Source organism: Cyclopterus lumpus, chromosome 6 (genome assembly GCF_009769545.1).
Source record: "Cyclopterus lumpus isolate fCycLum1 chromosome 6, fCycLum1.pri, whole genome shotgun sequence".
Lineage (NCBI taxonomy): Eukaryota > Metazoa > Chordata > Actinopteri > Perciformes > Cyclopteridae > Cyclopterus > Cyclopterus lumpus.
In genome coordinates, this window is record NC_046971.1 from 1,038,988 (window position 1) to 1,055,088 (window position 16,101).

General features: G+C 39.9%; 1 protein-coding gene across 8 annotated transcripts; it reads left to right on the forward strand.

Annotated features, from left to right (window-relative positions):
* The first annotated feature begins 722 nt into the window (after positions 1–722).
* On the forward strand, positions 723–12,591 carry sycp3 (synaptonemal complex protein 3). Of its 8 annotated transcripts, none has more exons than XR_004609639.1 (8): positions 723–1,190; positions 4,803–4,899; positions 6,219–6,289; positions 6,946–7,063; positions 8,597–8,696; positions 8,892–9,073; positions 10,039–10,196; positions 12,254–12,591. XR_004609639.1 is itself a non-coding variant. In XM_034536070.1 (8 exons), exons 1-7 carry the CDS (start codon positions 1,064–1,066, stop codon positions 10,097–10,099), a joined length of 756 nt encoding a protein of 251 aa, XP_034391961.1. In that variant the 5' UTR covers positions 740–1,063; the 3' UTR covers positions 10,100–10,143; positions 12,254–12,591. The 8 variants fall into 8 exon arrangements, 7 of the variants coding, with proteins under 7 accessions (XP_034391961.1, XP_034391965.1, XP_034391963.1 ...); XM_034536070.1 differs by having other exon boundaries at positions 740–1,190; positions 10,039–10,143; XM_034536072.1 differs by having other exon boundaries at positions 788–1,190; positions 8,892–8,990.
* Positions 12,592–16,101: the final 3,510 nt, after the last annotated feature.

Here is a 16,101-nt window from a genome sequence, read left to right on the forward strand (position 1 = left end):
AATAAAACATCTTTCTACTAAATAAGTATTGAGGGACAGAAGATTAACACAACAGCTGCTTATAACTCTTTAATGTTAGTGTATAATCTGACTGAGCGTGATTTATTATTTATAGATGTATTAATTATCTGTACAGTTCATTTCATTGGCAGTGTTTTCCTCCTGAGCTTCAGTTTATTTTATGTTGCTTTCATGAACATTTTAATCCAAATATTTTAATGATATCTTTCACAATATGTAAAGTATTCAAAGGAAAACCCCAAATATGAAGATGCAACCATGTTCCTGGTTATACTCACATACTTTTACTGAAGTATCAATACTTGTGTTTATACAGTGTGGTATTAGTACTTTACTTTAATATCAATACTTGTGTTTATACAGTGTGGTATTAGTACTTTACTTTAATATCAATACTTGTGTTTATACAGTGTGGTATTAGTACTTTACTTTAATATCAATACTTGTATAGCCAAGGGTTATACTTTATAATAGTAAAACAATTATAACACCACTTTATTTATTTGTTTACACACCCTGATAACATTTCTCCTCTTTTCCTTCTTCCGGTTTCTCCTTCACAATAAAAGCCCCAGACACACTCACTGGGACACTGCTTCCTAGAGAGCTGTTAAAGTAACTCAATATAATAGCTTACAATAGGAATGAAGTAGTAGTAGTTGTATTACAGCGTAGTATTCGTTTTTCTTTCAGTATCAATGCAGGACTTTTACCGCAGTGACGGACCTGAGGACGGGTTCCTGGTATAAAGAACACTGGCCCTTTAAGTCCCCTTAGGCGGGAATCAGTCTGAACTGCGGCAGCCCGTTAGCTCGTTAGCTCGTTAGCTGGTTTTAGCTTCACTAAACTCCTAAAATAGACTCCGGAGAAAAGCTCAGTTTTACTCTCAAGCACCGTTTTATTCTCGTTTTATAAAGCCGTGTTTTATAAAGCCGTTTTATTTAAAGAGTAAACTAGGGTTAGCTTGTGTTTCCCGTTAGCCGCGAAGCTAACAGTAGCATCAGCACAACCTAGCTAGCTGCAGCTTCATCTTCAGGTTAAAATGTCAGCAGGAAGAAAAGTGATGAAGAAAAAACATCCAGAAGAGAAAATGGATAAAAAGGTTTTTGATTTTATTACCGAAGATGAAAAGAAGGAGTTGAGCTGCTCAGAGGAGGAAGTCAGAGAAGGTAAGCTAGCTCCGAAGGTAAGCTAGCTCCGAAGGTAAGCTAGCTCCGAAGGTAAGCTAGCTCCGAAGGTAAGCTAGCTCCGTTTGCTCCTTTTACCAGGGACGCTAAATACAAGTATTGCAGTTATATTTATTGTACAGCCACAGTAACTCATCTCTAATTATAATGCTGTAATATTATTCCTAAAAGCACCATTCTCAAAATAAGTACTTTTATTTTTTAGCACTTTGTAGTTAGTACTAAAATGTGTTAAATGAAATTTTGAATGCAAAATGTTGATTATTGACACATTATTTTCACCAGGTGAAAGACATTAATGAGTATTAATGTCTCCAGATGAAGGACATTAATGAGTATTAGTATTCATGTCTCCAGATGAAGGACATTAATGAGTATTCATGTCTCCAGATGAAGGACATTAATGAGTATTAGTATTCATGTCTCCAGATGAAGGACATTAATGAGTATTAGTATTCATGTCTCCAGATGAAGGTCATTAATGAGTATTAATGTCTCCAGATGAAGGACATTAATGAGTATTAATGTCTCCAGATGAAGGACATTAATGAGTATTAGTATTAATGTCTCCAGATGAAGGACATTAATGAGTATTAGTATTCATGTCTCCAGATGAAGGACATTAATGAGTATTAATGTCTCCAGATGAAGGACATTAATGAGTATTAGTATTCATGTCTCCAGATGAAGGACATTAATGAGTATTAGTATTCATGTCTCCAGATGAAGGACATTAATGAGTATTCATGTCTCCAGATGAAGGACATTAATGAGTATTCATGTCTCCAGATGAAGGACATTAATGAGTATTAGTATTCATGTCTCCAGATGAAGGACATTAATGAGTATTCGTGTCTCCAGGTGAAGGACATTAATGAGTATTAGTATTAATGTCTCCAGATGAAGGACATTAATGAGTATTAGTATTCATGTCTCCAGATGAAGGACATTAATGAGTATTAATGTCTCCAGATGAAGGACATTAATGAGTATTCATGTCTCCAGATGAAGGACATTAATGAGTATTAGTATTAATGTCTCCAGATGAAGGACATTAATGAGTATTCATGTCTCCAGATGAAGGACATTAATGAGTATTAGTATTCATGTCTCCAGATGAAGGACATTAATGAGTATTAGTATTCGTGTCTCCAGATGAAGGACATTAATGAGTATTAATGTCTCCAGATGAAGGACATTAATGAGTATTCGTGTCTCCAGATGAAGGACATTAATGAGTATTAATGTCTCCAGATGAAGGACATTAATGAGTATTCATGTCTCCAGATGAAGGACATTAATGAGTATTCGTGTCTCCAGGTGAAGGACATTAATGAGTATTAATGTCTCCAGATGAAGGACATTAATGAGTATTAGTATTCATGTCTCCAGATGAAGGACATTAATGAGTATTAATGTCTCCAGATGAAGGACATTAATGAGTATTAGTATTAATGTCTCCAGATGAAGGACATTAATGAGTATTAATGTCTCCAGATGAAGGACATTAATGAGTATTAGTATTCATGTCTCCAGATGAAGGACATTAATGAGTATTAATGTCTCCAGATGAAGGACATTAATGAGTATTAGTATTAATGTCTCCAGATGAAGGACATTAATGAGTATTAGTATTCATGTCTCCAGATGAAGGACATTAATGAGTATTAGTATTCATGTCTCCAGATGAAGGACATTAATGAGTATTCGTGTCTCCAGATGAAGGACATTAATGAGTATTAGTATTCATGTCTCCAGATGAAGGACATTAATGAGTATTCGTGTCTCCAGATGAAGGACATTAATGAGTATTAGTATTCATGTCTCCAGATGAAGGACATTAATGAGTATTAATGTCTCCAGATGAAGGACATTAATGAGTATTAGTATTAATGTCTCCAGATGAAGGACATTAATGAGTATTAGTATTAATGTCTCCAGATGAAGGACATTAATGAGTATTAGTATTCATGTCTCCAGATGAAGGACATTAATGAGTATTAATGTCTCCAGATGAAGGACATTAATGAGTATTAGTATTAATGTCTCCAGATGAAGGACATTAATGAGTATTCGTGTCTCCAGGTGAAGGACATTAATGAGTATTAATGTCTCCACATGAAGGACATTAATGAGTATTAGTATTCATGTCTCCAGATGAAGGACATTAATGAGTATTAATGTCTCCAGATGAAGGACATTAATGAGTATTAGTATTAATGTCTCCAGATGAAGGACATTAATGAGTATTAGTATTCATGTCTCCAGATGAAGGACATTAATGAGTATTAGTATTCATGTCTCCAGATGAAGGACATTAATGAGTATTAATGTCTCCAGATGAAGGACATTAATGAGTATTAGTATTAATGTCTCCAGATGAAGGACATTAATGAGTATTAGTATTAATGTCTCCAGATGAAGGACATTAATGAGTATTAGTATTCATGTCTCCAGATGAAGGACATTAATGAGTATTAATGTCTCCAGATGAAGGACATTAATGAGTATTAGTATTCGTGTCTCCAGATGAAGGACATTAATGAGTATTAGTATTAATGTCTCCAGATGAAGGACATTAATGAGTATTCGTGTCTCCAGGTGAAGGACATTAATGAGTATTAATGTCTCCACATGAAGGACATTAATGAGTATTAGTATTCATGTCTCCAGATGAAGGACATTAATGAGTATTAATGTCTCCAGATGAAGGACATTAATGAGTATTAGTATTAATGTCTCCAGATGAAGGACATTAATGAGTATTAGTATTCATGTCTACAGATGAAGGACATTAATGAGTATTCATGTCTCCAGATGAAGGACATTAATGAGTATTCGTGTCTCCAGATGAAGGACATTAATGAGTATTAGTATTCATGTCTCCAGATGAAGGACATTAATGAGTATTCGTGTCTCCAGATGAAGGACATTAATGAGTATTAGTATTCATGTCTCCAGATGAAGGACATTAATGAGTATTCGTGTCTCCAGATGAAGGACATTAATGAGTATTAGTATTCATGTCTCCAGATGAAGGACATTAATGAGTATTAGTATTCGTGTCTCCAGATGAAGGACATTAATGAGTATTAGTATTCATGTCTCCAGATGAAGGACATTAATGAGTATTAATGTCTCCAGATGAAGGACATTAATGAGTATTAGTATTCATGTCTCCAGATGAAGGACATTAATGAGTATTCATGTCTCCAGATGAAGGACATTAATGAGTATTCGTGTCTCCAGATGAAGGACATTAATGAGTATTCGTGTCTCCAGATGAAGGACATTAATGAGTATTAGTATTCATGTCTCCAGATGAAGGACATTAATGAGTATTCATGTCTCCAGATGAAGGACATTAATGAGTATTAGTATTCATGTCTCCAGATGAAGGACATTAATGAGTATTCATGTCTCCAGATGAAGGACATTAATGAGTATTCGTGTCTCCAGATGAAGGACATTAATGAGTATTCGTGTCTCCAGATGAAGGACATTAATGAGTATTAGTATTCGTGTCTCCAGATGAAGGACATTAATGAGTATTAGTATTAATGTCTCCAGATGAAGGACATTAATGAGTATTAGTATTCATGTCTCCAGATGAAACTCTGATGGTGGACAAGTCGGCCAAGAAGAGACCAGCTGACTTTGAAGAGGGGGAGGGGCCTACGGGCGCCGTGGGGTACGACATGTTTATTACAGTTTCATTTATTCCTCATTGATTGTGTAAAGATATTGTTTCATGTTTTACTGTACTACATCTCAGAGGTACATGTTGTACTTTATACTGTACTACATCTCAGAGGTACATGTTGTACTTTATACTGTACTACATCTCAGATGTACATGTACTTTATACTGTACTACATCTCAGAGGTACATGTTGTACTTTATACTGTACTACATCTCAGAGGTACATGTACTTTATACTGTACTACATCTCAGAGGTACATGTTGTACTTCTTACTGTACTACATCTCAGAGGTACATGTTGTACTTTATACTGTACTACATCTCAGAGGTACATGTACTTTATACTGTACTACATCTCAGAGGTACATGTAGTACTTTATACTGTACTACATCTCAGAGGTACATGTAGTACTTTATACTGTACTACATCTCAGAGGTACATGTTGTACTTCTTACTGTACTACATCTCAGAGGTACATGTTGTACTTCTTACTGTACTACACCTCAGAGGTACATGTTGTACTTCTTACTGTACTACATCTCAGAGGTACATGTTGTACTTTATACTGTACTACACCTCAGAGGTACATGTTGTACTTCTTACTGTACTACATCTCAGAGGTACATGTTGTACTTTATACTGTACTACATCTCAGAGGTACATGTTGTACTTCTTACTGTACTACATCTCAGAGGTACATGTTGTACTTTACACTGTACTACACCTCAGAGGTACATGTTGTACTTTATACTGTACTACACCTCAGAGGTACATGTTGTACTTCTTACTGTACTACATCTCAGAGGTACATGTTGTACTTTATACTGTACTACATCTCAGAGGTACATGTTGTACTTCTTACTGTACTACATCTCAGAGGTACATGTTGTACTTTACACTGTACTACACCTCAGAGGTACATGTTGTACTTCTTACTGTACTACACCTCAGAGGTACATGTTGTACTTTATACTGTACTACACCTCAGAGGTACATGTTGTACTTTATACTGTACTACATCTCAGAGGTACATGTTGTACTTCTTACTGTACTACACCTCAGAGGTACATGTTGTACTTCTTACTGTACTACACCTCAGAGGTACATGTTGTACTTCTTACTGTACTACACCTCAGAGGTACATGTTGTACTACTTACTGTACTACACCTCAGAGGTACATGTTGTACTTCTTACTGTACTACACCTCAGAGGTACATGTTGTACTACTTACTGTACTACACCTCAGAGGTACATGTTGTACTACTTGTATTCTGTCACCTGTTCATCAAAGTTCTTCCTCCCTCAGAAATGAGGTCCACTCCATGTTGGAGAAGTTCGGAGGTAAGCAGCTCTGTGCAGTCTGGTTGTTGCATGAAGGTAGTACTCACATGTACTGGTTTGTGTACTCTTTATATCCCACAATATATTATGTACTGCTCTGGTAGGATTATGTAACTTTACATACACTCTAGTTTCATATGCTCTACTTATTATTGTACCTTTCTCTGTGTATCTACAAATCAATATTTATGTCCTCTTGAGGATCAATAACGGCTTCTCTTGTTTCATGAAGTGTAAACACACGGTGTTTAGATTAAATTAGTTTCTGCTAAAATAATAATAATCTTGCTCCGCTGTTATATTGTTTTGGTATTAAAATATCATCCGGCTGTCAAATGAGGTACTTTATACTGTATATTAAGTTATATTATATATTTATATGTATATGTATATTAAATACTAAGAGTTCAACAGAATCAAGAGCAAAATAATTGTTATAAATAGTCAATATAAAACCGTAAAGAATCCACAATAACTGAAATATTACATATACAGACAGAATAACTATTACAAGTATTATAAGTACTACTGCACAGTGGCAGGATACGTACAATAAGTACTATAAGTAGTATAAGTACACAGTGACAGAATAACTATTACAAGTACTATAAGGAGTGTAAGTACTCATGCACAGTGACAGAATAAGTACTACAAGGAGTATAAGTACACAGTGATGGTGTTTCTGCTTCCAGCTGACATCAGCAAGGTGATGCAGAATAAGAAGAAGCGTCTGGAGAGTCTGACCAAGAACTACATGAAGGGCAGCCAACAGAAGCTGGAGCAGCTGTGGAACAGCTACCACGGACAGAGGTTAGAACATCCCATAATGTCGTCATGATATACAGCTACCACGGACAGAGGTTAGAACATCCCATAATGTCGTCATGATATACAGCTACCACGGACAGAGGTTAGAACATCCCATAATGTCGTCATGATATACAGCTACCACGGACAGAGGTTAGAACATCCCATAATGTCGTCATGATATACAGCTACCACGGACAGAGGTTAGAACATCCCATAATGTCGTCATGATATACAGCTACCACGGACAGAGGTCAGAAGATGACTCAGCAGATGACTCAGCAGTATATATCTGTGTCTCCTCAGGCAGAAGATGACTCAGCAGTTTATCTGTGTCTCCTCAGGCAGAAGATGACTCAGCAGTATATATGTGTGTCTCCTCAGGCAGAAGATGACTCAGCAGTATATATCTGTGTCTCCTCAGGCAGAAGATGACTCAGCAGTTTATATCTGTGTCTCCTCAGGCAGAAGATGACTCAGCAATATATATCTGTGTCTCCTCAGGCAGAAGATGACTCAGCAGTTTATCTGTGTGTCTCCTCAGGCAGAAGATGACTCAGCAGTATATATGTGTGTCTCCTCAGGCAGAAGATGACTCAGCAGTATATATGTGTGTCTCCTCAGGCAGAAGATGACTCAGCAGTATATATCTGTGTCTCCTCAGGCAGAAGATGACTCAGCAGTATATATGTGTGTCTCCTCAGGCAGAAGATGACTCAGCAGTATATATCTGTGTCTCCTCAGGCAGAAGATGACTCAGCAGTTTATATCTGTGTCTCCTCAGGCAGAAGATGACTCAGCAGTTTATCTGTGTGTCTCCTCAGGCAGAAGATGACTCAGCAGTATATATGTGTGTCTCCTCAGGCAGAAGATGACTCAGCAGTATATCTGTGTGTCTCCTCAGGCAGAAGATGACTCAGCAGTATATATCTGTGTCTCCTCAGGCAGAAGATGACTCAGCAGTATATATCTGTGTCCTCAGGCAGAAGATGACTCAGCAGTATATATGTGTGTCTCCTCAGGCAGAAGATGACTCAGCAGTATATATCTGTGTCTCCTCAGGCAGAAGATGACTCAGCAGTTTATATCTGTGTCTCCTCAGGCAGAAGATGACTCAGCAGTATATATGTGTGTCTCCTCAGGCAGAAGATGACTCAGCAGTATATATCTGTGTCTCCTCAGGCAGAAGATGACTCAGCAGTTTATATCTGTGTCTCCTCAGGCAGAAGATGACTCAGCAGTATATATCTGTGTCTCCTCAGGCAGAAGATGACTCAGCAGTTTATCTGTGTGTCTCCTCAGGCAGAAGATGACTCAGCAGTATATATGTGTGTCTCCTCAGGCAGAAGATGACTCAGCAGTATATCTGTGTGTCTCCTCAGGCAGAAGATGACTCAGCAGTTTATCTGTGTCTCCTCAGGCAGAAGATGACTCAGCAGTTTATCTGTGTCTCCTCAGGCAGAAGATGACTCAGCAGTATATATATGTGTCTCCTCAGGCAGAAGATGACTCAGCAGTTTATCTGTGTCTCCTCAGGCAGAAGATGACTCAGCAGTACTCCCAGCAGGTGTCCTCAGCGCTGCAGCAGTGGGAGTCTGAAGCCCAGCGAGCTGAGGAGCAGGAGGAGAAGCTCAACGTGGGTTCTCCTCCTCTGATCCATGTTCATATATTTATTGATCATGTTTAAACCAATCGGAGAGCAGTGAATATATAACACCTTAGAAACAACACAGAAGTAGAATCATTATTAAACTAAAGTGCTGACCAGAGAATTCACTGATAACAACAACAACAAAAACAACAACAGAGCCGGTCCTCCTCCTCTCCTCAGAGTCTGTTCAGGCAGCAGCAGAAGATCCTTCAACAGGCCCGAGTGGTCCAGAACCAGAAGCTGAAGACCGTCAGAGAACTCTACGAGCAGTTTGTGAAGGTGACCCTCATCCTGCAGCAGGAAGAACACTTAAAGTACACAAGTACACCGGAAAGTGTGTTTGTGTCACTCCTTTACTCCAGGTGGAGGTTGTTTTGGTGTCACTCTTTTACTCCAGGTGGAGGTTGTTTTGGTGTCACTCTTTTACTCCAGGTGGAGGTTGTTTTGGTGTCACTCTTTTACTCCAGGTGGAGGTTGTTTTGGTGTCACTCCTTTACTCCAGGTGGAGGTTGTTTTGGTGTCACTCTTTTACTCTAGGTGGAGTTTGTTTTGGTGTCACTCCTTTACTCCAGGTAGAGTTTGTTTTGGTATCACTCCTTTACTCCAGGTGGAGGTTGTTTTGGTGTCACTCTTTTACTCCAGGTGGAGGTTGTTTTGGTGTCACTCCTTTACTCCAGGTGGAGGTTGTTTTGGTGTCACTCCTTTACTCCAGGTGGAGGTTGTTTTGGTGTCACTCTTTTACTCCAGGTGGAGTTTGTTTTGGTGTCACTCTTTTACTCCAGGTGGAGTTTGTTTTGGTGTCACTCCTTTACTCCAGGTGGAGTTTGTTTTGGTGTCACTCCTTTACTCCAGGTGGAGTTTGTTTTGGTGTCACTCCTTTACTCCAGGTAGAGTTTGTTTTGGTGTCACTCCTTTACTCCAGGTAGAGTTTGTTTTGGTGTCACTCTTTTACTCCAGGTGGAGTTTGTTTTGGTGTCACTCCTTTACTCCAGGTGGAGGTTGTTTTGGTGTCACTCTTTTACTCCAGGTGGAGGTTGTTTTGGTGTCACTCCTTTACTCCAGGTGGAGGTTGTTTTGGTGTCACTCTTTTACTCCAGGTGGAGTTTGTTTTGGTGTCACTCCTTTACTCCAGGTAGAGTTTGTTTTGGTGTCACTCCTTTACTCCAGGTAGAGTTTGTTTTGGTGTCACTCTTTTACTCCAGGTGGAGTTTGTTTTGGTGTCACTCCTTTACTCCAGGTGGAGTTTGTTTTGGTGTCACTCTTTTACTCCAGGTGGAGGTTGTCTTGGTATTAAAAGGAGGTAACTGTAGACGTGTGGTTCCATCAGAACATGGAGGACATGGAGAAGAGCCACGACGCCTTCCTGCAGGGGGCGCAACAGGAGCTGAGGAAGGAGATGGCCAACCTGCAGAAGAAGATCCTCATGGACACCGTGAGTTAGGGCTGATTCCTGATCAGTTTGGCTCAACCTCCACAGTTACGGAGGTTTGGTTCTGTCCGTCTGTTTCTGTCCATCTGGTTCTGTCCGTCTGGTTCTGTCCATCTGGTTCTGTCCGTCTGTTTGTCTGTTTCTGTCCGTCTGGTTCGGTCCGTCTGCTTCTGTCCGTCTGGTTCTGTCCGTCTGGTTCTGTCCATCTGCTTCTGTCCGTCTGGTTCTGTCCATCTGGTTCTGTCCGTCTGGTTCTGTCCATCTGGTTCTGTCCGTCTGTTTGTCTGTTTCTGTCCGTCTGGTTCGGTCCGTCTGCTTCTGTCCGTCTGCTTCTGTCCGTCTGGTTCTGTCCATCTGGTTCTGTCCGTCTGGTTCTGTCCATCTGGTTCCGTCCATCTGGTTCTGTCCGTCTGCTTCTGTCCGTCTGCTTCTGTCCGTCTGGTTCTGTCCATCTGGTTCTGTCCGTCTGGTTCTGTCCATCTGGTTCTGTCCATCTGGTTCTGTCCGTCTGGTTCTGTCCATCTGGTTCTGTCCGTCTATTTGTCTGTTTCTGTCCGTCTGGTTCTGTCCATCTGGTTCTGTCCGTCTGCTTCTGTCCGTCTGGTTCTGTCCGTCTGCTTCTGTCCGTCTGGTTCTGTCCATCTGGTTCTGTCCGTCTGTTTGTCTGTTTCTGTCCGTCTGGTTCTGTCCGTCTGCTTCTGTCCGTCTGGTTCTGTCCATCTGGTTCTGTCTGGTTCTGTCCATCTGGTTCTGTCCGTCTGTTTCTGTCCGTCTGGTTCTGTCCATCTGGTTCTGTCCGTCTGCTTCTGTCCGTCTGGTTCTGTTCGTCTGCTTCTGTTCGTCTGGTTCTGTCCGTCTGGTTCTGTCCGTCTGGTTCTGTCCGCCTGGTTCTGTCCGTCTGGTTCTGTTTGTCTGGTTCTGTTTGTCTGGTTCTGTCCGTCTGGTTCTGTCCGTCTGGTTCTGTTTGTCTGGTTCTGTTTGTCTGGTTCTGTCCGTCTGGTTCTGTCCGTCTGCTTCTGTTCGTCTGGTTCTGTCTGTCTGGTTCTGTCCGTCTGGTTCTGTTCGTCTGGTTCTGTCCATCTGCTTCTGTCCTTATGCTTCTGTCCGTCTGGTTCTGTCCGTCTGGTTCTGTCCGTCTGCTTCTGTCCGTCTGGTTCTGTCCGTCTGCTTCTGTCCGTCTGGTTCTGTCCGTCTGCTTCTGTCCGTCTGGTTCTGTCCGTCTGGTTCTGTTCGTCTGGTTCTGTCTGTCTGGTTCTGTCTGTCTGGTTCTGTCCATCTGGTTCTGTTCGCCTGGTTCTGTCCGCCTGGTTCTGTCCGCCTGGTTCTATCGCTCCGGGAAGTTAAATACTTTTAATATTTGCATTGTTGATGAACAAAAGATTTTACATCCTGCTTTGTGCAACTTCCTGTTTGTTTGTTTGTTTATTTGTTTATTTCAAACGGTGGAACTAAAAGGATGAAACAAGAGCTTAAAGGCAGAAACCAGCTGACCACCAAGAGGGACGCTGTCGCTTTAAGAGGAGGACAGACTTTAACGTAACACCTTCTCTCAGCTTCCAGTGACTTCCTGTTAGATCTGTAGGCTGCTTGTAGTTCACAGACCTCGTTGGGATTTACATGTTTATGTTTATGTAGAAATGTGTGTGTAGCTAATGTGTTATATTAATAAGCTTTATTATTATTATTATTATTATTATTATTATTATTATTATATATGTCTTTAGATTAAACATGAGACTAACAGACAATTAAATATTACAAACACCACGTTTACTATTCATATTTCGTGTTTGTTGTCAAACCAAAGAGCCAATCAGCTGTCTGCTGTGGAGGCGTTTCCCAGAATGCATTGGGTCCTGCAGCCTCGTTCTCACGAGGTCGCATACAGATCTACCCAGAATGCATTGGGTCCTGCAGCCTCGTTCTCACGAGGTCGCATACAGATCTACCCAGAATGCATTGGGTCCTGCAGCCTGGCTCTCACCCAGAATGCATTGTGATTCTAATCGGGACCCTGATGTTTAATTTATTATTTTTAAATATTCACTTCTCGTTGTCTCTTTGATGTCATAAGCCAGTGATGTCACATCCTGTTGTCTGTGTGTTTCCACAGCAACAGCAGGAAATGGCCACCGTCCGCAAATCGCTGCACACGATGCTGTTCTGAAGGTGATGCATTCTGGGATGCTGTCGCCGCGGTTACACAAACTTGTGTTCCTGTTTGTGAAGTCAGCTCATTTTACTTGTTTGAGGAGAATATTGATGATTGTTTAATATTATATATATATATATAAACAATATAGATTGTTTTAGTTTCTGTTAGAAACTAAAGATTTGTTTTAATTTATCGGTTTTACAAGAAGTTCAAAAGTTATTTAAAAACCGATAGAACAGAAAACTGAAATCATCTGAGAACATTTAAGAAATAAACTTGTTTTTCTACCAATCAGACTTTTATTTACGTCTTTTATTTTATTTATATATATTTAATACTTTATAAGCGTTAATAATTCTGTTTCAGTTAAATAATCAAATATGATTAAAAAGCCTCATTACACGTTTCTATGGCAGAGTCACTTCCACAGGTAGAGATATATAACTATACATAGTTATATATAAATATATTTATTTACATATTATATATATTTATATATAAATATATGTATTTCTCCAACCGTACAATGTCTGGGCATAGCCAAAACTCATGGGCGTGGTCTACCTTTGGTCTAGATTTACTGCCCCACATTTCCTCCAACACGGTAGAACAATATACAGACATTTGCTTGTAATAAAGAATCTGATTAATTTTTTCCAAAATTGTGTCCTCCAAATATTCAACCATTCATCGTCTGTAATATTCACATCTCTTGTTCCCATTTCAGTTTGACAAAGTGTTGTGTTTCCTAAATATGTTTCTATATTTTTTTGAGTTTAAAGCTCTTATTATGGTTCTAATTATCCCATTTTTTCACAAGTTAATCTTGTGCTTTACTTCTCTGTAAAAAAGTCCCTTAATTGTCGGTATCTGAAGTGGTCCTGGTTATTTAGTGAATATTTATCTTTCAGCTCCTGGAAACTCACTACATCTTCAATAACTACATATTCCATATGTAATATGTTTAAACCTCTGATCGAGAATAACATGTCTATCATAGGCTATCCATCTAAGTAGCCTGAGCTCTAATCTATATTTTCATTCCAGTTTGAACCACATCTCTAATGTAAATCCACCTGTCAGTCAATCGTTTGCTATATTTCTGTCTCCAATAAGTCTGAATGTTCCTTCTACATATCGTTCCAAGTTTTTCCTTTAATCTTCATAATTGTTGGTACACCAGGAGATTACTGGTCTAATTTGAGCCGCATGGAAATATGCCCTACGCTTTGGTGATGCCACGCCCCTTTTATAAGCTTTGTTATGACACGCCCCTTTATAATGTTTGGTAATGACGCCCCTTAATAAGGTTTGGTAATGACGCCCCTTAATAGGTTTTGGTAATGACGCCCCTTAATAAGGTTTGGTAATGACGCCCCTTAATAATGTTTGGTAATGACGCCCCTTAATAAGGTTTGGTAATGACGCCCCTTAATAAGGTTTGGTAATGACACCCCTTAATAAGGTTTGGTAATGACGCCCCTTAATAAGGTTTGGTAATGACGCCCCTTAATAAGGTTTGGTAATGACGCCCCTTAATAAGGTTTGGTAATGACGCCCCTTAATAAGGTTTGGTAATGACGCCCCTTAATAAGGTTTGGTAATGACGCCCCTTAATAAGGTTTGGTAATGACGCCCCTTAATAAGGTTTGGTAATGACGCCCCTTAATAAGGTTTGGTAATGACGCCCCTTAATAAGGTTTGGTAATGACACCCCTTAATAAGGTTTGGTAATGACGCCCCTTAATAAGGTTTGGTAATGACGCCCCTTAATAAGGTTTGGTAATGACGCCCCTTAATAAGGTTTGGTAATGACGCCCCTTAATAAGGTTTGGTAATGACGCCCCTTAATAAGGTTTGGTAATGACGCCCCTTAATAAGGTTTGGTAATGACGCCCCTTAATAAGGTTTGGTAATGACGCCCCTTAATAAGGTTTGGTAATGACGCCCCTTAATAAGGTTTGGTAATGACACGCCCCTTAATAAGGTTTGGTAATGACGCCCCTTAATAAGGTTTGGTAATGACACGCCCCCTTAATAAGGTTTGGTAATGACACGCCCCCTTAATAAGGTTTGGTAATGACACGCCCCCTTAATAAGGTTTGGTAATGACGCCCCTTAATAAGGTTTGGTAATGACACGCCCCCTTAATAAGGTTTGGTAATGACGCCCCTTAATAAGGTTTGGTAATGACACGCCCCCTTAATAAGGTTTGGTAATGACACGCCCCCTTAATAAGGTTTGGTAATGACGCCCCTTAATAAGGTTTGGTAATGACACGCCCCCTTAATAAGGTTTGGTAATGACACGCCCCCTTAATAATGTTTGGTAATGACGCCCCTTAATAAGGTTTGGTAATGACGCCCCTTAATAAGGTTTGGTAATGACACGCCCCCTTAATAAGGTTTGGTAATGACGCCCCTTAATAAGGTTTGGTAATGACGCCCCTTAATAAGGTTTGGTAATGACACGCCCCCTTAATAAGGTTTGGTAATGACGCCCCTTAATAAGGTTTGGTAATGACACGCCCCCTTAATAAGGTTTGGTAATGACGCCCCTTAATAAGGTTTGGTAATGACGCCCCTTAATAAGGTTTGGTAATGACACGCCCCCTTAATAGGTTTTGGTAATGCCACGCCCCCTTTATAAGGTTTGGTAATGCCACGCCCCCTTTATAAGGTTTGGTAATGACACGCCCCCTTAATAGGTTTTGGTAATGCCACGCCCCCTTTATAAGGTTTGGTAATGCCACGCCCCCTTTATAAGGTTTGGTAATGACACGCCACCTTAATAAGGTTTATTAATAACACACCCCCTTAATAAGGCTTGGTAATGACACGCCCCCTTAATAAGGTTCGGTAATGACACACCCCCTTTATAAGGTTTGTTGATGCCACGCCCCCTTTATAAGGTTTGGTAATGCCACGCCCCCTTTATAAGGTTTGGTAATGACACGCCACCTTAATAAGGTTTATTAATAACACACCCCCTTAATAAGGCTTGGTAATGACACGCCCCCTTAATAAGGTTCGGTAATGACACACCCCCTTTATAAGGTTTGTTGATGCCACGCCCCCTTTATAAGGATTGGTAATGCCCCACCCCCTTTATAAGGATTGGTAATGCCACGCCCCCTTAATATGGTTCTGTAGTGTTTCATATTTGACTCTTGGTCTTTGGCCGTTCCATATAAACCTTGATATGATTTGACTCCGGGGATCTCGATTGGTGAATGAAAGAAATAGAGGAGTCTTGGAAGTCTGCTCATTGTTATAATATCTATCCGTGAAGTGAGATCTAACATCCCATCTCTCCATATCACTCCTCATGTCCTGATCTACTTTAATGTAATTTATAGGCCACTCAACAGAGACTGCCCTCCTTGCTGTCTCTGAGCAGCTTCACATACAGAAAGGTTCAGTTCACACTATGAAGACATATTAGAGCTGCATTCATATGTTTATGGTTAATATGTTCAATTATATGTAGGGTTCTCCTTATGTTATCTTGGGCTTCACGCCCCTTGACGAAGCCTGTCTGGTCTTCATCTATCATTCATGAAATGCTCATATCTTTTTGCAATAATTGAGGTATATAATTTATCGTCTATATTAAGTATTGATATGCGTCTGTAACCAGAGCAGGAATCACTGTTCTTTCAGCCTCTTTCCAAGATGGTGGAGTTCCCCATGGGCCAGTGTAGTTACATGAGGGCTCAAGTAGGAGGAGTTCACTAAACGTTGGTAAACCATCAGTAACTGGGGAGTTATTATCTCCCATAGCTTTCTTTATTCTATATTTGTAAT

Excerpts from the sequence above, each read along its gene's own strand:
- sycp3 (XM_034536068.1), top strand. The coding sequence starts at position 1,064 with ATGTCAGCAGGAAGAAAAGTGATGAAGAAAAAACATCCAGAAGAGAAA. Across the intron at positions 6,290-6,945 it reads AGTCTGGTTGTTGCATGAAG|CTGACATCAGCAAGGTGATG; the intron begins GTAGTACTCACA and ends TTCTGCTTCCAG. Across the intron at positions 7,064-8,596 it reads AACAGCTACCACGGACAGAG|GCAGAAGATGACTCAGCAGT; the intron begins GTTAGAACATCC and ends GTGTCTCCTCAG.